The 27,567-nt window shown below is 42.6% G+C and overlaps 2 protein-coding genes across 3 annotated transcripts in view; both read left to right on the forward strand.

Annotated features, from left to right (window-relative positions):
* Positions 1-616: 616 nt before the first annotated feature.
* tmpoa (thymopoietin a) overlaps positions 617-27,567 on the forward strand; it is a 34,160-nt gene continuing 7,209 nt past the window's right edge. The window contains exons 1-3 of one of the 2 annotated variants that reach the window (XM_008401242.3): positions 617-983; positions 11,587-11,704; positions 23,876-24,010. In XM_008401242.3, the coding sequence (XP_008399464.1) occupies positions 630-983; positions 11,587-11,704; positions 23,876-24,010 (607 nt within the window). In that variant the 5' untranslated portion in view covers positions 617-629. The remainder of the gene's footprint in view (positions 984-11,586; positions 11,705-23,875; positions 24,011-27,567) is intronic. The other variant, XM_008401241.3, reaches the window with a different exon arrangement.
* Positions 11,711-23,863, forward strand: LOC145550248 (uncharacterized). Its single transcript, XM_081604315.1, has 3 exons — positions 11,711-16,518; positions 17,013-17,199; positions 17,540-23,863. Exon 3 carries the CDS (start codon positions 18,065-18,067, stop codon positions 18,629-18,631), a length of 567 nt encoding a protein of 188 aa, XP_081460441.1. The 5' UTR covers positions 11,711-16,518; positions 17,013-17,199; positions 17,540-18,064; the 3' UTR covers positions 18,632-23,863.

Genomic DNA, 27,567 nt, shown 5'->3' on the forward strand with positions numbered 1-27,567 from the left:
TTATTTATGTCATCACATGGACTTATATAAAGTTTTATACATTTTCTTTTCATATTATTGTTTTTCTTCTTTAGATATTAGGTTGACTCAGAATGATTCCAAATAATGTACAGGAATAACCTGGTGCTGTTACATGTCAATCATCAGGGGGGGCGCTGGGGGGGCCAATCAGATGACAGGGGGGCCACTGGCCCCCCCTCTGGCTCCGCCACTGCCAAACGCCAAACCAAACCGGTAGCTACAAGCTACCGGAACAGTCTGGAACAACCAAACTAACTCAAATATCAAGTAACTGTACGAAGAAAGAAGTGTTCGAAACACCTTGCAGAAAAAGGTAGAAAGAAGACTCAAAAAACCATTCACTGAGAGAGAGAGAGAGAGAGAGAGAGAGAGAGAGAGAGAGAGAGAGAGAGAGAGAGAGAGAGAGAGAGAGAGAGAGAGAGAGAGAGAGAGAGAGAGAGAGAGAGAGAGAGAGAGAGCATATTCTGATTTCAGAAACAATTAAAACCAGCCATTTGGTCACCAGAGAAAAAGAATAGGAGGTTATGTTATGATGACATGTGATGCGAGTTTTACTTTGAAAAGTAAGATCACAAGGGGGCGTGGTTTAAGTTCACCAGCCTAGAGCTATGATACAGGAGCCTCCAGGTTGCAGACATACGCGTCTTGGTCGCTCTGCTTTCGGTTCCGTCGCCAAGCTCATTTCTGTGCGGCTCCTCTGCCTTCATCTTAAACTCGACATGCCGGAGTACCTGGACGACCCGTCTGTGCTCACCAAAGACAAGCTAAAGAGCGAGCTTGTTGCTCACAATGTGGAACTGCCCAGTGGCAACCCGACCAAGGACGTGTATGTGCAGCTTTATCTAAAGAACCTGACGGTCCAGAACCAGAAGAAAGCCGTGGCCGTGGTTCTGGATGCGTTCTCCAGCGACGAGGAGCTTCCGCCTGTCGTGGCCCCCAACAGAAGCCGCTCCTCCGGAAGGGTAAGCCTTGTTCTCCGTGTTGGAGTCAACCAGCTGCCTCTTGTACTTTTTTTTTTTTTTTTTTTTTTAACGGTTTTTACGGTACTGATATTCAGAAGAGCTCATATCGCTTATGGTGGAACTACCAAGAAAAAATGTTTACCTCGGAAAAGAACTCCGAGTGCAGTTTGTACAATTGTTTTATACAGCATAGATCAGCTTAACGGTATTCCTAAACTAGTTTTGACTTTGCGGGACAAAAAGTTTTTTCCATTTCTTCCCATCCAGCCACCAGCTGCGCCCCGCCTCCTGATGTCAGATGGTTGGTTAGATCAGTGTTTCCCTTCCCTGGTCCTCACACTGACCTGCATGTTTTAGATCAGTGGTCCCCAAACTACGGCCCGCGGGCCGGATACGGCCCGCCTCCACATTTGGTCCGGTGTTATAGATCAACGGGTGGCTAAATCAACTGGTGGTGGCAGCTGGAAAAGACTGATGTTTCTGTGGGCGTGGCTTTTTAGGACCCCTTTACCGAACCAGGAAGTAAACAATGCGATAAGCTTAAAGAACTACAAATCTTTTCAAAAATACTATCCGATTCCGTAAAACAACCACCAAGATCTCGGGAATAACTAATTAGAAAGACTTTATTGGTCTAATATAATATGTTGCCCCCCCCTTTTTTTTTAAAGTTCATCTGCAAAACCATCAAAACATGTAAATTACATAGAACTTGTTCTGACTTATGCTTCAGAGGTTGAAACTCGTCAAAGGAAGATTGAAATAGATCTCGATGTGGAATGACCAGATCTCAAAGCAAAGATTAATCTCTGAAAGCCGACATAAATGTTAAAGAGCCTTGGGATTAAAAATGAAGTGTTTAAAAAGATCGACTGGCCGTGTAGTTTTCCCACACATTCCTAATATTGTGATATTTCAAATAGGTATCCACAGAAACTATAGCAAAATCTTAACTGCTTCTGTAATGTTACACTTTATTTCATAGCTCATTTACAGAAGACATGGCTACCGCAGCTCTACGTGTCATTTCTGCATTATTGTTGATATTTTTTCTCGTAATTTAACTAAACGTCTTTATTCTTTTCATCAAGTGACTGTAATTCTCAACCATATGAGACATCGCTGAAAAAACAATACTTTTCCATCAGAAACAGGTTAAAATCTTCACTCGAATTGAGATTCTGAAAGTGTCACCAGTTAATCCAGGTTTGCTTCCTAAAGCGCGGCGTGTCGTTAGATGACGATCAATGTCAGGTAGGTCATAGTTTAGTGGTTAAAACGGCGCCTGCTCAGAACTCAGCGACCGCTGGGACGAGTTTAGCTGGCAGCGCCATCGTCTGCTTCCCTTTTTGGACCAGTTTATTTTATTGTCTACAAAAATAAAATAATTAACTTGTTGCCAACATTTTGGAGGTAATATTGTGGTTTGCCAGACAAACTTTAACTATGAGAATATTGTCAGATTACCAAGTTGCACAGCTTTGCTTCTGCAGCCCAGTGAAGTCTTAAAGTGAAAACAAAGTAATGTGGCTTCCATTAAATGAGCAATGAATTAGTTTGCATGGTATTATAACTGTTTATATTTATTGATATGTTTGCAGAGCATGTCAGTCAACAAAAGACTGAAAAGACGCAAAATGATCGTCATGCTGGGTGGTAGTACAAATTCTAACTGTTTAGTACAGTCTCCTTTGAAGTGGGGTATAGTTTAGTGAACTTTTAAAGTATTCTTCAATCATACCATTATGTTTTGAAGAGCTCTTAGAGAAAGAAGAGACATTTTCATATCTGTTTATTTACGTTTGTCGCGTTTTGATCAGGAAATGACAAAACCACCTAATTTTTTACAAACATTGCGTTCAGGACCCTGTTTGACTGTCACTAGTTAATCTTAATGCGGCTCGTTCTGTTTTTAATTTGATTTCCCTTCGTCAACAGCTTGCAAACTGTTTCCCAGTAGAGAACACACGGACACATACTGTAGATATGACTCATGATCTGTTGGTGGTATCCGACAGTAATGTAGGAACGTTTATTATCATAATTTCGGCTTGTCAGTTTGGATATCACCACCACCAACATTAGCTGTTAACTTTATATCATTTAGATGAGATTTTATTACAGTACAACTTATCGACATTACTTGATATTCCTTTCTAATTGGACACATAAACACCACAAGCAACACCATCAGGTATGTGAGTTAAATTTTATTAAATATTACAACAACCTTATTGCTTAGCAACACTTACTGTGGGTAGTAAATGTCGCAAAGCAATGCAACAATTACTGTTTACCTTTTGCTTACCTGTAATGTAAGCAACTCGCATAACAGGTACTTGAGAGTCAATTCCAGTGCTGGTTACAAAAAGCAGAAACTATCCACTTAGGTTTACATTGCGGCTATTTATGAGTTAATGTATTCTGGTGAACCTGAATGTGAAAGGGATTGTGTTATTCATTGATCTGGTTATGCTCAAATGCGGTGTTTTCAAAGCGCAATGAAGGCTGTTCTTTAGAAAATTGTTTTGAAATGTAATTTTCACATGCAAAATTAAACATATTTGCATCAAATGGGAGTTATAGTAAAGTTTTGCAAACGGTTTTTTCACCCAAGTAGCATTTTTCAACAGGCATCGACACAGCCACCTACAATTTGGAAACATCTGCGGTGCGCATAGATTTCAACCAGTTGATTTAGCCACCAGTTGATCTATAACACCGCCCCCCTGAAAATACCAGAGAGCATTCAGATTTTTTTTCTTCATTTACCGTATTTTCCGGACTATATGTGGATTTTTCTTCAACCACCAGGGGGCACTTTAGCAGGAAGTGAATCATTGGAAGTGGTTACTTGTGCGCCAACACTGAGCCCACAAGCAGCAAAATGAGTAAGAAACAGATCAGGTGTCTTTGGAAAGTTTCTTTGCAAAGGGGAAAAGGCCCAGAGAAGAAACAGGAGAATGGATTTATCCCAGACCGGTAGGTGAGTCCCACATTACAAGCCGCTCTGCGTAACATGCGGCGACCGGCTGCTAATGAGGCAATGAAGCTTCAAGCTGCTTCGCCACGTAGAGAACAAGCAGGCTGTGCTCAAGTAACACACTTCGGGTGTCATTGTCTCTCATCACTCCCAGATGGGACCGTCTCGTTGCAGAGAAACAAGCTCAGGGCTCCGTTAGTCTAATGACTAACGGACTATTTTACTTCGTGAAAATTTTAACTCACGATAATTCGTGAGTTAAAATTTTCACGAAAGTAAAATGTTCGTTTTTGTGGCGCTTCTGTATATTATTTTGAAGGGATATATAAACGTTACCATAGCGACCAAAGTCGGAGCGTTTGGGCAGTGGTTGAGAGGAGATGAGTAGAGCTTGTGAGTCTTAGTCTGGTTTATACGGAAAGATTTAAGAATTGTCGGCCGATTCTCCAAACCTCTGTGACCACAGAGCTGATAAAAGAACAACAGGTTCGATCGGTTCGTGTTCAGCCACAAGGCAGGAGCAACAAGAACCGATTCCAGTCACGAACATCGCGATTCCAGACGATAATCCAGTAAAACCCCCAACATAGCGGGAATTTAGAATAACCAAACACGGATGATGATGTAGAAACAATAGTGATAGTTTGTGGAGTCATTTTAAGAGATAAAAGATGTAATAAAAAGAAAAGGCGGTGGATGAAAGACGCTCTATTTGCTGCACTATTGATTAGGAGGTGAATATGTTTTTTTTCATAGTTAACATTTTTAACTGAATAAACATAATAATGACCTTTAGATTTAATAATAAACATTTCCACATATGATCTCCGATATCCATTGGACTCTGAGTTGCGCGACATGTCAGCTGTTTGGGATTCCCCTCTGTTCTGACGTCACCGCGCTTTCTGATTGGCTACCTGTCACATTCAACAGGTTGTATTCTCGTTCTCCCCGCCCCCCGGCTCCCTCCTCCGGGCCCCAACAAAATGTCCAAGTCTTGACCGGTCCGCGGTAATAAAAAGGTTGGGAACCACTGCTTTAGCACGTGCTAGAAGCAGAAACGAAGGATCAGCACTTTTACTGTTAGTTACCGTTCGGAAACTACCGTAATCAGGTCTGTTAAATATAATCTTGGCAATTTTTTCTTTTTCAACCCACAAGTGTGATATTCAAATGACCTGTTATGACTCAAATTTTGGGTGTCCGCCCCCCTCTGCTGCTGTTGCATCGTTGTGGAAAACCTGGAGCGGCAGAGATATCTGAGGCTTAGATGTGTATGTTTACTGGTTTAGAAAAAAACTTTGGGGTTGTGGCTTATAGTCCGGTGCGGCTCATAGTTTGTAAAATACGGACTATAATCCTTCCTGGATTTATTCTGTGAAGAACCCAGAGAGGGTTATTTGATTGTGCTTTCTGGAAAACAATATATATTTTACATTTAGGCACTCCTACAATCGTCACACTTTTTCTGTTACAAACTGACTCCGGCCCCCACCTGAGAAGGGAAAAGTTATGTGGCCCTCACAGGAAAAAGTTTGGGGATCCCTGTTTTAGATGTTCCCCTGCTTCAACACAGATGATTGCAAATCAGCAAAACCCTGTTAATCAGTCAACAATTGAAATCATGTGTGCTGAAGCAGGGAAACATCTAAAACATGCAGATCAGTTTGCCTTGAGGACCAGGGTTGGGAAACACTGGTCTAACCAAATCACTTCATGGCCACAGATCTGATCAAACTGTCACTGTTCAGCTTTCACTTCCTCCCAGAACTTTCCCACTTTAGTTTCAGTGAAGCTGGTTGTCATAACAGCTGCAGCTGCCAGTTCAACACATCCCATCCAGTTGCAGAAACACTTTATTTTTACGGACAATAAAATCAGGAGTAGGCAATGACGTTTAGTTTTAAAGGCAGGATTTCACAAAATGTTTGAAGTAATTTAAAATCACCTTTACACAGAAATACTAAATATTACCATTGAGGATAATACTTCTAACAGGGGGTGAAAGATGCTTCATAAAAGGACTTCTTCCTGCTCCAGTTCCCCTTTAACACAAATCTGCTCTCTTTATTTATTGATTGATTGATTGATTTATTCTGCAGTAAGGTAAAAACTGGTTGTGTTGGATGTAAGAATTTCTACTTATGGGAAACATAATGTTTTCAAACACATTTTGTTTAGCTTCTCATGTTCTGTGTTTGATAAATGTTTTTCACAAGACAATGCCAATGTCTGACTTTGAAGTAATATTGCTCGTTTTAATGTTTTTTTTTATACCATTCACATTTAAATACTGAATATTATAATAGTGCATTCACTGTAGACATCTGTAACATATTTTCCTGCACCTGCGTAACGTTGATGCTGTTTCTCAGAGTTGTTTTTGGAACTTGCACTGAACCCTGCAGGCACAGACTGGTTAAATTCCACAAATACAAATTCAAATGAGCTTCTCAGTAAATTTTATTTCTAAGTCCAAAGTTGCTACTGTATGTTTATGAAATGACCCTTCATAGGCTTTACATTTGGCAAAGGGGAATGGGAAATTAATTAGGCAAATGAATGAATTCACATTTTCTTTTTAGGATAAAGAATTTTTAAATCCCTAAAGGAGGAGAAAAGAATTTGCACCAATGTTTTGATGTTTATATTTGCACTTCATGTAGAATTTTGGGATATTCTTTATTTTCTTTTTCCTGGAAATGCTCTACTTGCTACTGTCTGCGAATCTTTACCTGACTGTCTGTCCAGTTGTGCTTGGAGCCACCTGTTGCCATTTTTGGTCAAGCTCTGCGCTGGTGGGAACTACAAGTGCACCTCTCTAGCAAACTGTTAAGCTGCAGTGTTCTCTGCAGGAGTTTTTTTTTTTTGCATGTGATACCACTCTATCACATTTTTAAGTGTTCTTTATAAATAAAATGGCTAAAAGTTTGAAAACAATACACACTCCTAGCTTGAAATCTTACTAGGGTCCTGCAGGATTAGGAAAGAATTAACATGACGTCTGCTTACATGTTGCTCCTGATGAATCGTGTTGCAGATTTTCTTTTACCTGCAACCAAAAGGTTGTGCTGAACATTACAAACCAGACAGGTTTCACCAGTTGACAACACAGCAGTGTGGAAACAGCAGAACGCTCATAAAGGATTTATTACCTCTGTTAGTTGTTCAGTATGTGAAGTAACGGCAACCGTGTAAAGGTGTACTTACAGAGGAATGCTGAGGGTGGGACACTTATCCAGCTCTTTTCCTTCATGCTTCAATGTGAATAATGATTTATAAGTTACAAGTAAACAGAAAAACACACATTCTTTACTGGTAATACTTTTATAAAATGAAGTCATTTGAAGTAAGAGAGTAGACATGATTCTGCTCAGGCATGAATAACACAATTCAAGTTTACAAGATGCAATATTTTTTTTATCTTGTAAAAATGATTGCACACTGTGTACTATTTATAATGATCATTTTACAATGTGAAATGAAGCTTTGATTAATAAAGTGGCTTGCATGCCCCTTGAAATGTTCCACATTCGGTCACATTACAACTGCAAACAAATATATTTTATTGGAGTTTAATGTGAAAGAAAACAAAGTGGAATAAAATTGTGAGGTAGAAAAAAAATTACACATGATTCAAAACACTTTCTACAAATAAACTGAAAAGTATGATGTGCAAAAATATTCAGGCTCCCTGAGTCAGAACTTTGTGGAACCACCATTTGCTGCAATTCCAGCAGCAAACAGTGTCTTTAGAGTTTATCTCTACCAGCTTTGGACTTTTAGTTGCTCAAAGTTTCTCTGTTCTTTGCAAAACAGCTCAAGCTCATATTGGATGCAGAGCGTTTGTGAACAGCAGTTTTCACATCTTGCCACAGATTCTTGATTGGGTTGATTTCTGGACTTTGACTGGGCCATTCTAACACATGAATGGTTTTTTAAATCATTCCTTTGTGTTTAGGGTAGTTTTCCTGCTGGAAGCTGAACCTCTTCCTGAGTCTCAAGTTTTTTTCAGACTCCAAACTTTCTTCCGTTGTCCTGTATTTGACTTCATCCATCTGCCCATAAAACTCTGATTCTATGGGACCAGTTCACAGCAAATGTCGTCTCAAGGCACGTGACAAAAATCATTTCAATTCAATCAGACAATCCTAGTTATCAAACAGTACAGTAAGCTCAACTAATTGGTAGTTTAAAATGTTTCTATTTAAGGAAACCCAGCAAAGTGCATAACTTTTTTTTCTTTTTACAATTTTCACTTTTTCATTGAACTTTCTAAATTGATGCACTCTGGGATGTTTTGATTAGGCAAAAATAATTAAAGATATCAGTAATGTTATTCTGACTGGGCAGCACGTTAAAGATATTTAAAATGCAGGAAATGTTTAGATTAAAAAATGTTCAAGATATTTTTAATTCATTTGAAAACATTTTACAAGGAATTTTGACTAGATTTTTACATTACAGTTGTAAATATCTGTTAGTTTTGCCTAGTCATTATTGGCTTTCAATATATCTGCAATTTAATCTGCATTAATTGAATCTTATAGACTCCTATCTAAAATACATAGAAGGTATCTTGCATTATGGTGTCATTCAATCTTTAATTAGAATTATGACTAGTTGGAACAAAAAGGAGATCTTAAATTGACTTTATGACATGACATGCATATGAGAAAGCAAAGGGAACATTTGGGTTCAAACACAGAACAATCACACATCCTATTACAACTGCAAAGACAAGCCTCTTTACTGAGGAAATTCTTTGTACATATGGTTAAAAGTTAAAGACCAGCCTTATGTTGGATTTTATTTATTTATTTTTTTGTAATATGTTGTGAAACCTACTGTTTACATGCCAGTGTGATTACAGTGAGAATGAATCAGTGAGTAAGAATCCCAGAAAGTCATTCTGGACATTTTTCAGATGTCTAGCTGTAGTCTTGCATTCTTCTGCCATACGTCCTGTTTTATGTCCCACTGTTGTGAAAGAAGCCTATATACTGATATGAATATGTAATGAAAATATTTTCCATCTTGGTGACGGCGAACTACACAGTCCATTGTTACTCTACCAAGCAGTTCAGGGTGAAACCACAAGTCCTGGCATGCTGCACATTTGACTACTCTCTATAAGGTGATAATAAAGAGAACTATGACTTCATTGGAGCTGGGTGTGGCTGCAGAGGAGGGAGCACACAGTTTCACTCTAGAAAAGACTGTTGTGATGATGAAACATCCAGGTTAGATTGCCCTTAGGAAGAACATCTGGCTTCGCACTCTCCGCCCATTTCACACAGAGAACCACAGCTTCACTCCTCATGGAGGCAGAGCATTTCCCCTTCGGCTTTCCTCACATTTCTGGTGGTTAGCCACACTTCACTGAATTACAGTCAGTGTTTTGGTGCTTCAGCAGGGTTTGCTCCTCTATTTTTAGGGGTGTAGCGATACAATAATTTCACGATATGATATACGATATTCTGGTCATGATACGATATGCATCACAATATTTGTTGAGCGATACAATTCGCTACGATTCAGTGCATTTTTACAATTTTCTGAAAGATTTTAGAAGGACAGAGTAATTTTAGTGACATTTTGTGTTCCATAGACTTGAATTTAGTTACCTGAAAACTGATTAAAATCACCAACTACACAATACCTGACTCTGATTGGACAGTCTAACAGTCTGCAGCTGGACAAAATGAATCAAAGATGCAGTGAGAGAATTAGTTTCTGTCATTTAATTCATGTGGATTTGACATAAAACTCAAATTTAAACGGTAATCCAGGAGAGTGGGGAGATTATCAGCCTCTGTAGACTCTCAATATGCAAATGATTGCACTTATGTTTTTTCTTTTGGACACTGTGGCTGCATTTTGGAGTAAAAATGCAGCCACAAATGCAGTCTTTTGGACTAAGGGGAAAAAGGTTTTTCTACCTTGGCTCCCGGAGTTAGCCGTGGCTGTAAGCTGTTTACTACTAGCTGCTAAAGTCGTGGCTCCGCCTAACCCCGTAGTGATCGACTCCCTGCAGCTACGCAGCGCCGCTATTCCCCTGCTTGGATCTGAGTAGCTGCCTCTCAGACTGCCAGGATCTCATCGTTCTCTCAGTCTCTGATACTCTTTGTCTGTTGCTAATAAGAATGATCGATCAGCCATTGTTACCATGGAAATCCTCTTCGTTTTCCTGCTCAAAACACAGCGCCGCTGCGGATGTTATCAACCCATGTTCATTCTTCAGGTAATCCTTTATATGCAGAGCAGAAACCGCTAAGATAAAAACTAATTACGAAGTGAATGCTACCAGTCGAAATGTGCATTAATTTCGCGATCTCACTGCTTTTGCAGTGAAAGTTAGATGAGTATGTTCTGAAGTGGGTTTATTTAAATTAATGACTAACATGGACAGATGTACACTCTACAACAGGTTCAGAGTGTTAAAATTCTGCTGGACCTCAACAAAGCTGTTTGGGATTTTTGTGTTATCATTTTTACATTTATATATCATACATTTATTAATACTTTGGATCATTAATCAGTCTTATATTAATCAGTATTGATGTGATTTTCATTTAGTCTCGTCTGTGTTAAAACTTTTTGCACCAAGAACTGATTGTTCCCTCCACCCCTGTGCGAAATTGCTCCCGAGGGAAAGGGCTGGATGACCTGTGTGTGTAGATGGAGTTTGCCATCTGTCTCTTGCTGTTTGTCTTCTTACATTCTTCTTTTTCCCAAATAAAAGGCCTGCTCTAGCTGATAGGGGGCAGAACGCTCTGTGAACGGCTTGGAGGAGCAGTTTCAATCCCGCCAAAGTTAATTAAATCTGAATGAAAACGTGTATCAACCAAGTGTGCCAAATATCACCACTTTTTAAGCGCATCCGGCTAAAGAGTCACGCAAAAAACAAGGGTTCTGGTTTCACATAATTGCAGGGGTCTTTAACAAGACCAGCTTGAAGACTGTACTAAAGTTATACCAACATGTGAAATGTTCTACAAGGGGAGAGAACATTTTAGATCATGTTTACATCAGGCACACGTACAGAGCCACACCTCCTCACACACCTCAGCCAGTCAGACTACCTGTCTCTCCTACTGTCCTCAACCTACAGACGCAGAGCCAGGGCCACCAAAAGGACGGTTACAACCAGGCCAGTTTGTTGATGAACTCAACAAACTGCAGGACAGTTTCAGTCAGAGTGGGACTTATTTGAACACCAGGAGTTGGAGACATTCACAGGAGCTGTACTGGACTACATCCAGCTGTCCATCAAGAATGTGTCTGTGTAAAAAAAAAAAAAAATCATCTGGACTATTCCTAACCAGAAGTAAAAATATGAATTTGTTAAACTGACAACTCTTGATCAAAAATCACTAAACTTAATTAATCTATTTTGGTTCAGCTAAAGCAAGGTTTTCTTTTGCAGCCATATTGGAATATTAATTTAAAAATATCAGAATATTTTTGGGTGAGTTGCAACAATAGTCTGCCGTTGTTCCAATGATGCCGTTTCATTGTGCCATTCACAGAGGCTGATGAAATGACTTGTGAATGAAAATAAACATGTGCCGGGATTGCATTAAGTTTGAGTTTTAACTGTCTGCTTTTGTGCCACAGAAAGCCGCCAGGAAATCGGATAAACATCATCCGGAGCAAGTCGACGTCACATCACTTACTGATGAGAGCCTGAGGGACGAATTGCAAAAACATGGAATGAAAGTGGGGCCAATTGTAGGTGAGTGCTTCTTCCAGCTGCACTTGGCACAGAACAAAATGTCTGTTGTGGGTGATGCACTGTCCCCACAGATGACGAGTCAAAACATAATTGATTCTTGACGTATACTATATTGCCAAAAGTATTTGCTCACTGATCCAAATTATCAGAAGCAATTACTTCAATTACTTCCATGGTCACAGTCAGTTGCTATTCTCAATGACGTGTGAAGATTATTATATGCAAAATAACTGATGGGATGGGAAACATCTGTGAATATGATTTTTCAAGTCATGTCCAAGAATAAAAGCAAGAGTCTCATTTATAAAGGCTAGGATTCATCCTAAAAGTATACATACATCCAAAAGAAAAATGGCATACGCCAAGAAAAATTCTTATTTATAAAACCATGTGTATTAATCAGTATGCAATTTTTCTGTATAAATCCCAGCTGAACCTAACAGGCTTTGCACAAGGTCCCTCCTCAGGTTCTGCAGCACACACACATTCAACCATAAATGGTCAATGCAAAGCTCCTTGTGACTGTCGGTGCTTATTTAAGTGACCTGGCTGATAAATGTTATCAATTTCAACTAGGGGGAAATTGATAACAGGGGGGGAAAAAGGCAATTTCGCTGAAGCAGAAAGCAATGTGAGGAATTGGGAAAATGAGGAATTGAAAGCATTGTTTTTGTAGCCACTGTCACATGAATCAAGTTTACACACCCTTAGTGGGAGGGACGCCTGATATTAAAGCGCACCTCCTCTGAGATCTGGATATTTGGAAGCGGGATTAGCCACTGGGCTGTACAGTGGCTCAGTTGGTAGAGCTGTTGCCTTGCAGCAAGAAGGTTCTGGGTTCGATTCCCGGCCCCGGTCTTTCTGCATGGAGTTTGCGTGTTCTCCCTGTGCATGGTGGGTTTTCAAAAAACCCACAGTCCAAAAACATGACTGTCAGGTTAATTGGTCTGTCTAAATTGCCCCTAGGTGTGTGTGTGTGTGTGTGCATGGTTGTGTGTCTCTGTGTTCCCTGCGACAGACTGGCGACCTGTCCAGGGTGAACCCCACCTCTCGCCCGGAACAATAGCTGGAGATGGGCACCAGCAACCCTCCCAACCCCACTAAGAAAATGGAAGGATGGATTGATGGATTAGCCACTGCCCCCTGCAGGTTATAGCAAAATAGTGCATCAGGACATGAGGCCCCAACAGTCACTACTGCGCTCAGCACTGGCTGTGACACCATAAACTCATGTAGAGACTAGCATTGTTCCTTAAAGTGGCATCAGAGAGTTAACTTTTTATTATCATTAATTCAAACACATCGCACTCTGCAGTCTGCTAATTTGGCTGTTAGGAAACGGTTGCCAGAAACCCCAGAGCAGTTAACAGCTGTATTTGAACAGGATCGATGTGGTTCCTGTGGTCTGGTCTTTCCAATACTGGACCCAGTTCAGCACAGAGATCCAAGAGCAAAGCTCCAGGGCAGGAGTACTCGGATATAAACCTTGAAGGTCCACAAAGACATTTTTCAAATAGTCAGAGATCCATTTATTGTAAACTGTTAACCCACAAGCCAGAAACTCTTATATTCAAATGTTTATTTTCACACAAAACAATAAACATATAGAAAGAAAATGTCATTTTAAATTATAAATACATTTTCATACTTAAACAAGAAATATTTATGTTTTAAAAATTAATATGAAAAGCCAAAACCAGGGATGAAGGGGGACAATTTAAGGTGATTCAAAGAACTCAGGAATTCAAAATACCGCTGGAGATTAAACGATTTCTCAAACATACATGAAAGAATCAAGGCAACATTCCAGATGTGTTTTTGATGAGGGAATAACATTATAACATGATGTAAAGCTCAGAAAAGTTGATTTTACAGGATACTGTCCCTTTTTAGGTACATTGATCTTGTGCTGGTTGGAGGGAGAATAAATGAATTGGGTCCATCAGTACTAAACCCCCATCTCACACCTCAACTCCCACTGTCAGACATCTGCTGCGTTCCTCCTGAGCTTCGACTTCAGGCCGCTAGAGGGTTAAACTTTTTATTTTACTTTCAAACTTGGAGTATATCAAGCTTACCCAAAATTAGCAAACCGCCAACTTCTTTTTCTAAAAGCCGTTTTTGCTGATGCATTTAACTATTTGACCCAATGACAGCTTGTCAACAGAGGGATGTTACATCTTTAGGACATTAAAACCAAACTGAAGTGACGAAGTGGTGGCTTTTCAGACCTGGAAAATCGAGAACAAATCAACATTCATCATCTATTCTAGATCAGGATCTGGACTAACCACAGACTACAGACAGCAAGTAGAGGGCCAAAAGTCCACAAATGGATGACTCGTGGGCTGGACGTGGATCGTGTGTCGCCATTTGAGGGCCACTGCTCCAGGAAGTCTGAGTCAGCTATCAGCCAGTCATCATCATGAGCCAGAAGATCTTGGTGATTCCTGAAAACTTGTTCCTCCCTGATTCTTCCATTTACAATGGCTTCCATCAGCACCAATGCATTCATTGCACAACATTACACACAGATGTATTTAGGTGTTTACATCACTGTGAACGCTTCACACCTTGTCATATTTTGTGCTTAATCTGTGGCATAAAATAAAACTTTGGTACGTCTCACCCTGGAGATCATCGGGGAGATGAATAGGTTTGTGAGAAAACACAAAATATTATGTGGACTTTGGTTTAGATTTGACTCTGCTTTACAGACTTTTGTTCATTTGAAAGCTCATGTGCATTTACGGCTTATGAGTACAGGCATATATACAGATACTATGTTTATAAATTATAATATTTGCTTGGAAACTACATTCGCAAGTTTCAGGCTTGTGCATACACAAGCTTTGCAAATGAGACCCCCAGACTTTGACTAGGTCCATTTAACATTGTACAGGCTTTGATGGAGCCCATTGCGGCTCTGACTTGTTTTCCTGCTGAAAGTTGAAGCTTCTCTTACACATCTCATCTTTGTGTGACCTCTACAGGACAATCCTGGTTCTATTTCATCTAGGGCTGAAACGATTCCTCGAGTGATTCGAGTACCTCGATTATTAAAATTCCTCGAGGAAAATTGACCTGCCTCAAAGCTTCGTTAATTTATGTTTTATCATTTAGCGCACCGTGTTTCAGCCGGAACATTATTTGCGTTGCACGGAGCTCTGACATCCGCCACTGAGTTGTTGACGGAAGCTACGTGTTAGCGGCATAACGTCCAATCTTCAAGTTCGGCCCGCGGGGATTTTACTGACTGGTGATAATTCCGGGTTTTCATCGTTTTTGTGGGACCAATAAACATCCTTAAAATGACCGGCGCGATGCCGGGAGTTCGGCAGCCTTTCTGCTCCGGAGCTGCTGGTTGAACGGCGGGAAGAAGCTGAGGAGGATTTATACAGGTGAGCGGAGAGACTGAACACGGCGGGCGGCTGAGGGTTGATGCTTACGGAGAGCAGCTTTACGGACGAACCGCACAATAAACTTATATCATCCCGGTCTGAACAAACGGGAGGCGGAACATGGCTGGTAGATGAGTTTCTGAACGGAGGAGCCGTAAATATCCCGTATTGCTCCCCCGGACTACAAAAAAGTAACTGGTAGGGAAGCTCAAATGTGGAAAAAATAGACTGATGTTGATATCCGATAGTAACACTGGTGTTATGGAAGATTTACCAATATTTTATTTCATAATTGTTTTTATCCGATTGCTCGATTAATCGTAAGAAATATCTATAGATTACTCGATTACTAAAATAATCGTTTACAACAGCCCTAATTTCATCCCTACTGACCGCCAGAGGGCGGTCCTGAAAGCACTGAATATTCCTTTCGTGCATGCGCCGTTTGAGCAATAATACCAACGGAGTCACACCTGTGACATATCGGATGATCAATCAGAGGCTATATAGCATGACGTGATCCGAGGCTCTGTTCCTCTTTTCTTCTCGCATGCAGTTTGCTTTTATTTAGAGAGGAAAAATTCTAGAACTTTAAAAACCTTTTGACTCGTTATATCCTCTCTTATGCCTGGATTCAGAAAATGCTGTGTGCAAAGACTGAGATCAAGCAGAGATAACGGCATCACAATAATCTGTATTTATTCAAGACAGATGGATGTTATCACCAGAGAAGAACATCACAAAACATCAGAAAACTCTGAGCACAAACAACACATGAATTTACCTGAGAGAGGGAAAAAGACAAAAGATGGAAACGACAAATAAAAAGCAAAGACGTCTTTGGAGATTTGCAAGAGCAAATCTCCTTTTGTTACTTCTATGTAGAAAATTTTATAGTAAAGGTGTATTCTTGTCATTAATTTATTCAAATAAGGCGTATCTGTGCTCATCCAACCAGGAGCTGTCTCTGACCTTCTTTAAAGTTAGAAACTCCCTGCAATTTGTTTCCAAGATCAAACACCAGTTGTCACCATTATCTAAACAAAGTGAAAGTAGAGACTCTCCTGAACTCCTGCTGTTTTATGGCTTTTCACAGATCTGTGTGAAAAGCTGGAACTTCTGATTGTTTTCCCATTCAGACAAAGGCCAGATCAAACGATCTGTTGTAACTACAAGTAAAATAAAGGTCAATAGGCCAGAATAAGTTAATTTTAAAACTATAATTAGGCTGTTTTAATCAAGATGTGTTAAGTTTTAAAACTAGCATATTTTAAATTTATTTTCTTAACACTTTGTATGGCATCATCCTTTTGAATTTTCTGGATCTTTTCGCTGTCGTTGGACGCCCGACTGCCTGTTGGCCGGAGTTGCAGTGTATCGCTCTCCTAGGGCTGCGACGGATCTTCGTTCAAGGTACCGTTTGCTGGTGATGGCAGCGTTTACGCCTCCTCTCCCAACTCACAGTTTATGACCACTGTGTTTGTACACATGTTGGAGCTTAGCTAACGGTGTTGGCCTTTCTGCATTTGACGTTTTGGTTTAATTGGTGATGGTAGCGTCTCGCCCTCTCTCCCAATTTTAGTCGACCTTGTAAGCGGTTTATTACTTTGATTGGTGACGGGAACCTTTTTTGTCCCCACTTCCAATTTCATTTTAATTTTTGTCCTGTCCGGACATGATTGACTGCGTCAGCCCCTCTTTTCTTCTCAAAAATCTTTTTGCTGTGATTGGTGACGGCAGCGTTCATGCCCCCTCTCTCTGTCTTGATTTTTTTCGTCATATACTAGATGTCGCAGACTGCGTCTGCCTGTCGTTGGTCTGCTGGATTTTTCTGTAATTGGTGACGGTAGTGTCTTGCCCATTCTCCCAATTTCAGCCGATCTTATTTGTGCTGGGCTCACCCATAGACATAATATAAGAGTAGACCCCGCATTGGCTGCTCCGACGCAGGAAATACGGCAGCCATCTTGGAGCGGCCGTCCCTCCTACTTTGCTCAACCAAAACAACAGAAGATGCCTCAGCACTGCGGGATGCTGTTGTTGTTCGGATTGATGGACTATTGATGTGAGGGCTCCACAGATAACATTTCACAAGTAAGATGGACATATTATTGTGTATATTTTGTGATTAGAATATTACTTTACTGTATTTATGTCCACCGGCGAGATACCAGCTAATATTAGCTACAGTGCTTGGTGTAATACAGGTTCAGCCCCGCTATGAAGGCTAACCGAGATTCCGTAAATCTCAAAAATTATTCTCTAACATTGGCTTGGATTATCTGACACAAGAGCCTACATTAGTAACACATATTATAAAACTTATATTGTTATAACATTGATCAGCAAAGTTTACGCTGGTGGTAAAGACTATTATTTATGTAATTCTTTCACTCTGTCAAAAGTAAGATACATCCCAAATCTTCCGTTTAAGTTTTGAAGGTTTCCTAAAGACACGATGTGAGGAAGAAGAGAGAGAATCTATAAAGAGAGACGGATTCACTGCAGAACGGATGAATCTCACATCGGATTTTGGACTCAATCTCAGCTGCTGAATCTCTGAAGCTAGAGCTCCTTGGCTGGAAAGCAGCCGATGAATAATATATTAGGCTATACATGTTTATATGTATATACATATAAACTTGTATCTGATATATTATTCAGTGTTGATCATTATTTATTTGTCATTATTAATCATTATTTGTTTGTATATTTCTATAAATATGTATTGATATCACTAAATAATTAAATAAATTATGAACAGCTGTGTGCTTTGTAAAATGCTCATCATACATCAATAATATCAGAATATTCTATTCTGATATGATTTCGAGGCTCAGTGCCTCCAAATCCGAGGCCATGGTCTTGAGCCGGAAAAGGGTAGAGGGCCTTCTCCGGGTCAGGGGGGTCGTCCTGCCTCAAGTGGAGGAGTTTAAGTATCTGGGGATCTTGTTCACGAATGAGGGGAAAAAGGGAGTGGGAGATCGACAGGCGGATTGGCGCAGCGTCTACTGTGAAGCGGGCGCTGTACCGGTCCGTCGTGATGAAGAGAGAGCTGAGTCAAAAAGTGAAGCTCTCGATTTACCGGTCGATCTACGTTCCCACCCTCATCTATGGTCATGAGCTTTGGGTCATGACCGAAAGAACGAGATCACGGATACAAGCGGCCGAAATGGGTTTCCTCCGCAGGGTGGCTGGGCTCTCCCTTAGAGATAGGGTGAGAAGCTCGGTCATCCGGGAGGGACTCAGAGTAGAGCTGCTGCTCCTCCACGTCGAGAGGAGCCAGTTGAGGCTCGGGCATCTGGTAAGGATGCCTCCTGGACGCCTCCCTGGTGAGGTGTTCCGGGCACGTCCCACCGGGAGGAGGCCTCGGGGAAGACCCAGGACACGCTGGAGGGACTATGTCTCTTGGCTGGCCTGGGACCGCCTTGGGATTCCTCCGGAGGAGCTGGAAGAAGTGGCTGGGGAGAGGGAAGTCTGGGCCTCCCTTCTGAAGCTGCTGCCCCCGCGACCCGACCCCAGATAAGTGGAAGAAAATGGATGGATGGATGGATGGATATTCTATTTCTATTCTATTGTTTTTCCCACTAAGCATATTTAAATGCACTGAACTATGTATCAATACAATTAAAAAATACTTTAAAAATACAATTGTTTATAAATGTAGCTTTGATAGCTGTTAGTATAAGGTTTTCAGTAACAAAAAAGCGTGTCATTAAATGCACTAATATATCATTGTGCGGTCGACTGCTCTAAGATGGCCGCCCTAACTCTCATCAGCGACAATAGGCAAGAGCGGTCCATGAGGCGTCTGTTCTTATATTATGTCTATGGGCTCACCTGACTCTTCGTTTGCTTCTTTAATTGGTAACTGCAGCGTTTTCGCCCCCTCTCCCAATTTTGGCAAGCCTCTTGTTCGGAGTTCTGGGCTTGGGCTGCATGTTGCCCCTCTGTGTTTAATTGGTGATGGCAGCGTTTTCGCTCCCCTCTCCCAGTTTAATTTTTCTTTTTTTCGTCCTTTATTCTGGACATAGATAATGGTGTAAGCTCCTTTGTTGCTCTTTTATTGTGATTGGTGACGGTAGCGTTCTCCGCTCCCTCTCCCAATCGTAGTCTGCTCTGTCTGCCTGTGGTGGGACTCCCTTCAGTTTTGGACATGGATAGCTCCCACTGTTATGCTGATTGCGGGGCTGTGCTTCAGGCCAATGATGGTCACGACAGTGGCCCTGCCTGCCTCGGGCATGATCACCTGGTTGAGGCCCTGTCAGACAATCCCCGCATGAACTGCAGCTACATGCCCCATGCAGTGAAAGTGGCTCGACTGGCCCAGTTACGCCCCGAGTGTGGAAATGACCTTCCACCTTATGGGCAGGTAGCCACACCTAAGTGCAGAACTGAGGCCACAACTCTGGCTCCTGCATCTTGTCTCATTGTTATTGTGCTCCCGTTTTATTTTTATTTTTTTTACTGCAGCCAAACAAATTTTAATAACGGAAACAAAGAAAAAAAATAGGCAGCTGGCATGTCAGATAAGCAATTTTTACTTCACCTTTTCTGTTCTCCTTAAGAGGTGGCTCCTCCTAAGAAGAGACGAGCTAAGTCTGACCAGTGTCTTTCCACAAGGGTTGAGCGATTGTCTGCAGAGTTGACGGAGATGAAATCCCTTTTTCAGGCACGTCAAGTGGATGCTCCCATGACTGGGTTTCCTTCCCCACCTATGCCAGAGTTAGCTGTGGAGGACGATGTGCTGCATTTGGCTGCCTCTGCCTCTCATTTTGGGAATGAGGAAGAGGAGGCACAGTCGTCTCGCGCTGCGGGGCTGGTGAAAGCTCAGTGCGGGACATTATGCGTATGGCCTTGAGACAGCTGCAGCTGGATGTCCCGCAAGTGGTGGAGTCATCTCCTGGCAGTGCCTTTTTCAGGCACAGACGAGGCCCTACTCCCTTTTCTGTCCCCCCATCAGAGGAGTTACCTCAGGGAGTTGCATGCTTGTTGGCGGGACCCTAGAGCCTTTTTACGTCTCTCCACAGATGGTTGGGTGTTGGTGCTATGCATGTGTGGGTCAAGGCAGGCTTGGATCGCATGCCTGCGGTTGAACCTGCTGATGCCTCGATCATTGTGTGCCCAGATGAAGCCCTGCATGATGATGTTTGGTGCCCGTGGGTTCAATGTCGTATTACAGGTGACTTCCTCTGTAAGGCGTATAATGCCGGTGCACTTGCCGGCTGCCTTGTCAATTCCTTGGCACACCTCATGTTTGCCCTTTCTGCATCCCTTCAGGATACCAGTGGGGCAGATGCAGCTATTGGCTTTAGCGATGCAGCTCTTCAGGCCTTTGTATTGATGACCAGAGAGCTTGGGTGTGTGATGTCTTTTCTGGTCTAGGTTTGCTTAGAGGTCTGGCTGGCTCAGTCCACATTGACTAAAACATGTCACAGGACCCTCCGCGGTGTTCCTGTGGTACCAGGGGAGTTGTTTGGAACTGCTGCCTTGGAAGCGCTGGAACGAACCGTTCAGGCGCGGCAGACTAGACAACAGCTTTCAGGCCTCAGCAGAGGTATGCCCCCTCCTCCTCATAATCCGAGGCGCCCATCGGCTGGCCCCAGCATTCGGCCGCTACCTTGGGGTTCTGCTCGGCCTGGTGGGTCTTACCCTCGTGATGTACAGCAGAGACCCAGCAGGGACTTTTGTGAGCCAGTCCGCCAACCGACCAGGCACACCTGGGCCACAGACTTTGGCCCCTCTAAGGGTCATGGGGAGAGGAAGTGAGGCCACCATCCCAGCCGTCGGATATTTTTCTCATCAGCAGCTCAGTAACTGGGCTGCTCTCGCTGTGGATCCATGGGTGGTTTCCACTTTGACCCATGGTTACCGACTACAGTTCCAACGGCGGCCTCACATCTCACACCGGGTCAGGGTGACCGTCATCACCGACCCGGTGAAAGCGCAAGCCCTGGACCAGGAGCTTTCCGCCCTCCTGACCAAGGGTGCAATCGAGGCAGTGGATCCTCTACAGCAACCCAGAGGCTACTATTCAACGTATTTCCTCGTGCCAAAAAAGACAGGTGGCTTTCGTCCCGTTTTGAATGTCAGGGGACTAAATCAGTATTTAAAGGTCCTGCCTTTTCACATGCTCACGACGGTAGAGGTTCTGCGAGCTGTGACAAAGGGAGAATGGCTTATATCAATCGACCTTACAGATGCGTACTTTCATGTACCTATTGCGGCGGACCATCGTCGCTTTCTCAGGTTTGCCTATCGGAGTCGCCACTGACAGTTCCGTGTGCTCCTGTTCGGCCTCTCGCCCTCCCCGAGCTTGTTCACTCGGTGCGTGAGGGCAGCCCTCTCTCCTCTGCAGGCCCACGGCATGAAGGTTCTACCATACCTTGACGATTGGCTTCTCTGCGCCCCGTCTCGAGAGCATGCATCTCGCGATACGAGTCACCTGCTCGCTCATGTGTCCTGGTTGGGCCTTAAGGTGAACTTGGAGAAGAGCTGTCTGATAACATCGCAGACAACCACTTTTCTTGGGGTGCTTTTGGATTCTCCCTCCATGACAGGTCTGCATTCACTGCGCCCTTTGCAGAGGTGGATCAACAGCTGGCGCCTAGATGCCAAGCTACACAGGCATCACAAACTTGTGGTATCGTGGCCATGTCTTCGTGCCCTTAGTCCGTGGAGAGACGGGACCCATTTGTCCAGGGGTGTGTCCATGGGGGTGGTTGTGTATCGCAGAGAGGTGGTCACGACAGATGCCAGCTCCACGGGATGGGGCGCTGTGTGGCAACACAGGGCGGTTCAGGGCCAATGGTGTCCACAGGATCGCTCCAAGCATATAAATGTGCTGGAGCTGCATGCTGTGCGTTTGGCTTCCAGGCACTTTTTGCCCCATCTGAAGGGGAGATGTCCTGATTCGGTCAGACAACACCGCTGTTGTCTACCACATTGGTTGATGTGGTAGACAACAGAGATGTTGCACCAGGTCAGCACAGCTTCTGAAGGAGTCCCAGGTTCTCCTGAAATGGCCGTCTCTTCACCTATCCACCCTGCGGGCGGTGTACTTGCCAGGGCTGCGCAACCAGGTAGCAGACTCCCTTTTCCAGCTACGGGAGAGTGGTCCCTCCACAGCGACATAGTCTGCCTGATCTGGGACCTTTTTGGTCAGAGAGGTTGACCTGTTTGCAACTGAGAGGTCAACTCATTGTCCCCTATGGTTTTCCCTTACAGGAGCAGCAGGTGCACTGGGCCAGGACTCCTTGGCCCATCCTTGGCCAAGCGTCCTCCTATATGCCTTCCACCCCTTTCCCTGATATGGCCAACTCTTCAGCGAGTTCTCGAAGAGGGCCACAGGATGTTGCTGGTAGCTCCATATTGACCAGCACAGTCATGGTTCCCACTTCTACGGAGTCTGTCATGGTGTCCCCTGGTGTCTTCCAACGAGGAGGGATTTACTGTCTCAGTTTTGGGGTTAGATATGGCATCCCGATCCTCAACGCCTCCGGCTGTGGGTGTGGCCACTCGGAGGCTTGAACAGCAGCTGACTGGGTATTCAGGTCCCGTCAGGCACACTATTTTGACTACCAGGGCATTCTGCACTCGTCAGCAATATGAAAACAGATGGCGTCTGTTTTCCCAGTGGTGTTCTGCCCGTAATGATGATCCAGTCACCTGTGCGGTACCCACTATTTTGGAGTTTCTTCAGTCTCTTCTTGATAACGGATGCTCTCTTTTGACACTTAAGGTATATGTAGCAGCTTTATCATTTAGTCATGCTGATGTTGATGGCTGTACAGTGGGGAGCCATAATCTGGTTTCTCTTTTTTTGAGTGGCGCTCATAGGCTGCACCTGCCAACAGTTCCACGTGCGCCAGTTTGGGACCCGTCCTTGGTCCTCAGTGCTCTATGCCACCCTCCATTTGAGCCTTTGGTTCAGGCAGACCTCAAATGGGTGTCATGTAAAACTGCTTTTTTGTTGGCAATTGTCTCAGCTAAGAGGGTCAGTGAGCTACATGCTCTTTCTGTCAGCCCGTCATGTCTCAGATGGGGTTCAGATGGTTCTGGTGTTACCTTGTGGCCAAACCCGGTGTTTGTCCCTTAAGTGTTTTCTCATTCTCAGTGTAACCAACCATTGAGGTTGGCGCGTTTTCAGCCTACGTCAGGGGAAGCTGGCGATAGTTCTGAGTTACTGTGCCCAGTGAGGGCACTGGAGGCCTATATTGCAGCCACTGCTTCTATAAGATGCTCAGACCAGCTGTTCTTGTGTTATGGGGGCCCAAGATTAGGTTGTCCTCTATCCAAACAGCGTCTCTCCCATTGGATTGTGAATGTCATCTGCCACGCCTACGCTGCAGGGCGTTGCCCCCGGCCAATCGGCGTGAAGGCACACTCTACCAGGAGCGTTTCCACATCCTGGGCAGACTTGAGAGGTGTAGGGATGAAATGGAATGAAAGTTACGTATGCAACTACGGTTCTATGAGTCCCGGATGACCGCCAGAGATTCTTTGGCACTCAGAATCCTTGCGTTTTGCGAGAAGATTTTGTAGGAACAGAGTCTCGGATGACGTCATGCTATATTATAGCCTCTGATTGATCATCCGATGTGTCACAGGTGCGACTCCATTGATATTATTGCTCGAACGGCGCATGTGCGAAGGGAATATTCAGTGCTTTCAGCACCGCCCTCTGGTGGTCATCCTGAATTCATAGGACCGTAGCTACATACGTAACTTTCGTTTTACGATGCATTTCTTTCCATGTTGTTCTATCCAGACTCAACCCGTGAACTGTATCAGAAGAAGCTGCAGAAGTTCTTGGATGATGGTCCTGCACAGCCGTTTCCCACAGAAATACAAGTCAACCACAATGGCAACTCTGAGCCTGAAATCTACAGCGACACAGAGGACGGTATAAACATATCAACTCATTGTACCTGAATCAGGGATCACAGCATTTATGTAAATTTGCATGTTCTCACTTCTGAGGGCCTTCTATATGGAGGACCAAAACCGACATAATAAGAAACAAAAGAATAAATGTATAAAATAATAAATGTATATTGTGATAAGAAATAAAAGCATAAATATTTTTGGAGGACCAAAACTGACATAATAAAATAATAAATATATAAATAAAGGAATAAATAAAAGCATAAATATATATTTTAATAAGAAATAAAAGCATAAATGTATTAGTTTTTCCTTTTTCTTACACGAGTTTGTCAAGTAATGTATATATTTTCTTTTTCATTTCCCCTAAACATGCGTTTTTGTCAAGAAAAATAGATATTTTGCTTTGTCTTTTTTTGCTTCTCCCTTTTCTGCTTGCTGTATTTCCGCTTGGTCTTTTTCCGTTTGCTGTATTTCTGCTGCATCAATATGTTAATGAGGAGAGCTGTTCAGCTCCTCTACTATTGGCCAATAGAGCTTTGGAACCAACGTCACTGCTTGAGACGTTGTTGGGCGTTCAGCTCGCTCGGTGCATTCTTTACAGGCCACAGACTAAAACAAATTTTTTCCCAGTGGTTGGTAATGTGTTACCAACTGCAGTGACGTTAGTTGTGAGTTGGATATTCCAATGTCCGCCGAGAAAGCGGCGTTTTGCTCAAGGTTGATTTATGAACGCTAATTTCGGCCAGCCGTTCTCCAGCTCCCGCCTCCTCACTCGGAGGTTCACTTAGGGACTGTCAACAAATTTCCGTACTGAACACTCCTCAACAAATGTTAATAAATTCCTTGCCTTATGACCAATTGATATAAAAAAGTGGTAATTCATGCTTTTACATGAAACAGACTACCCTATTTTAAAATGTACTACGACAAAAGTATATGTATGAATAAGCGGGTCAGAATGGGACGCGCTGGTTTTAGTCTCTGGACGGCGTTCAGTTTGTCACTTACGGCAGAGATCGACTCAAAACCTTCTCCAATCCACCGGTCGATTGCGATTGGTTACACACTGATTTCTAGTCAATGTGGCACACAATGTGGAAGCTATTGAAGAAATCATTAGATTATTTAACATTAAAATTATTTAAAATATTGAATATGACTTGACAGGAGTGTCAACGGAAAAAGACTACAGCAAGCAGAAAAGGGTGAAGCAAAAAGACTAGGCAAAATATCAATTTTTCTTGACAAAAACGCATGTTTGGGGGAAATGAAAAAGAAAATACATTACCTGACGGAAACTCGTGTGTAAGGAAAAGGATAAACTAAATATAGATTTATGTTTTTATTTAGTCCTTTATTTGTATATTTATTCTTTTATTTATACATTTTTTTCTTTTATTTATACATTTTATTTGTCTGTTTTGGTCCTCCATACTAGTGGTTTCCTTTTTCAGAAAGAATATCTCTATGCAGGCACAAAATCATATTGATTTGTTGAATCTAAGGATGTTTCGATCCGACTATGTGACCGGAAATATGGCCTGATCACGTAGTTTCAGACTTGATTGGAATCGGGCATTATATCCCGATCAGGGATCGGATGTACACTCCTGATCAAAATCTTGCAATTCTTGCAAAAAAAAATTGCAAGAATTTGCATTTTGCACTATTGGATCTTAAGAAGGTTCTAAGTAGAGCTTCACAATGTTAAAGGAAAAAAATCAGTGCAAGAGACAAGAACTTTTGAGCAGCGAATTAATTGAAAACTGCATTTACACTCAAACATGATTTTTTTCAGCTGATAAAAAGTTTAAGACCATAGTGTTTAAAAGCCAAAAGCTGTGCAAAAATCTGGATTCCATGTCATTTTCTGTCAAGTCTTTACACTGTCAAGACCTCCTGATAGCAAAAGCAAAAAAGCTCACTGACTTTGAACGTGGTAGGATTGTTGAGCTGCATAAACAAGGCCTCTCACAATGTACCATCGCTGCTGAGGTTGGACGCAGTAAGACGGTCATTTTGCATTTTTTAAATGATCCTGAGGGTTAAGGAACAAAAAAGTCAAGTGGTAGACCCAAAAAAATGTCACCAGCTCTGAGCCGCAGGATCCGATTGGCTGTCCGTCAAGACACAGAACGATCCTCTACCCAAATGAAGGCCATTACTGGTGCTGACTGCAGCCCAACAACCATCAGACGGCATCTGCGAGAGAGAGAAGGACTTCAGAAACAAAAAACGTCTTCAAAGGCCACGTCTTCTTTAGCGCCACAAAATTGCCCCTTTGAACTTTGCAAGGATGCACCAAACATGGGACGTTGAAAGGTGGAAGAAAGTTGTCTTCTCTGATGAGAAAAAAAATTACCTTGATGGTCCTGATGGCTTCCAACGTTACTGGCATGACAAGGAGATCCCACCTGAGATGTTTTCTACACGGCACAGTGGTGGGGGCGCCATCATGATCTGGGGTGATTTTCCTTCAATGGAACAGCTTCAGGTTGTGCAGGGGCGTCAAACAGCAGCTGGCTATGTGGAGATGTTGCAGCGGCCATCCCTCATGACTGAGAGCCTCGTCTGTGTGGTAATGATTGGGTTTTTCAACAGGACAGTGCTGCAGTTCACAATGCCCACCTGACAAAGGAGTTCTTCCAAGAGAATAACATCACTCTTTTGGACCATCCTGCATGTTCCCCGGAACTAAACCCAATTGAGAACATTTGGGGATGGATGGCAAGGGAAGTTTAAAAATGGACATCAGTTCCAGACAGTGGATGCTCTATTCGTGAAGCATCTTCAACACTTGGAGCAACGATCCCACTAGCCTCCTGGAAACGCTGGCATCAAGCCTAGACGATTGTTTGAAGTCATCAACAAGATGGTGGAGCTACTCATTACTGAGTCCTTTTTTTTGACACTTTGATTTCTGTTTGGGGGGGGTTCGGGTTTTTTTGAGCTATGGTCTTAAACTTTTGATCAGCTGAAAAAATCATGTTTGAGTGTAAATGCAGTTTTCAGAAAATTCCCTGCTCAAAAGTTCTCGTCTCTTGCACCGATTTTTTTTCCTTTAACATTGTGAAGCTCTACTTAGAACCTTCTTAAGATCCAATAGTGCAAAATGCAAAAAAAAAATTGCAATTTTTTGACTGGTCTTAAGATTTTGATCAGGAGTGTATATGAATATTTATTCTCAACACAAATGGGAATGTAACGGTATATATCAGTAGTACTGTTGGAAGTGGGAGGCAGGAACACATGGGATCGTATTTCAAGAGTATGCAAAGAATGAAACAAAAAATAAAGAACCTACTGTATCTCTTTCTTCGCGCTTCCTAATTTTCTAAAGGTAATTTTGAATAATCAAATCAGGACTCTGTATTGACCGACACTCAAAATCAAAGGATTCGGACTGAAGAGACAAAAAACCCAATTGGGATGTTCCTAGTTGGAGCAATACTTCAAAATCCAAAGAACAAAACATTCATAATCACAGTAACGGTGACAATTGAGTTTGTTATACCTCGAGTCATGTCTAGTGGTTCTGTACAGTCAGACTGAGTCTGCCTTTAGAAGTCAAAT

Source organism: Poecilia reticulata, chromosome 23 (assembly GCF_904066995.2).
Source record: "Poecilia reticulata chromosome 23, P_reticulata-male-v2, whole genome shotgun sequence".
NCBI lineage: Eukaryota > Metazoa > Chordata > Actinopteri > Cyprinodontiformes > Poeciliidae > Poecilia > Poecilia reticulata.

Bases quoted from the DNA above. Each gene is read 5' to 3' on its own strand.
- LOC145550248 (XM_081604315.1), top strand. From the start codon at position 18,065: ATGAGGGGAAAAAGGGAGTGGGAGATCGACAGGCGGATTGGCGCAGCG.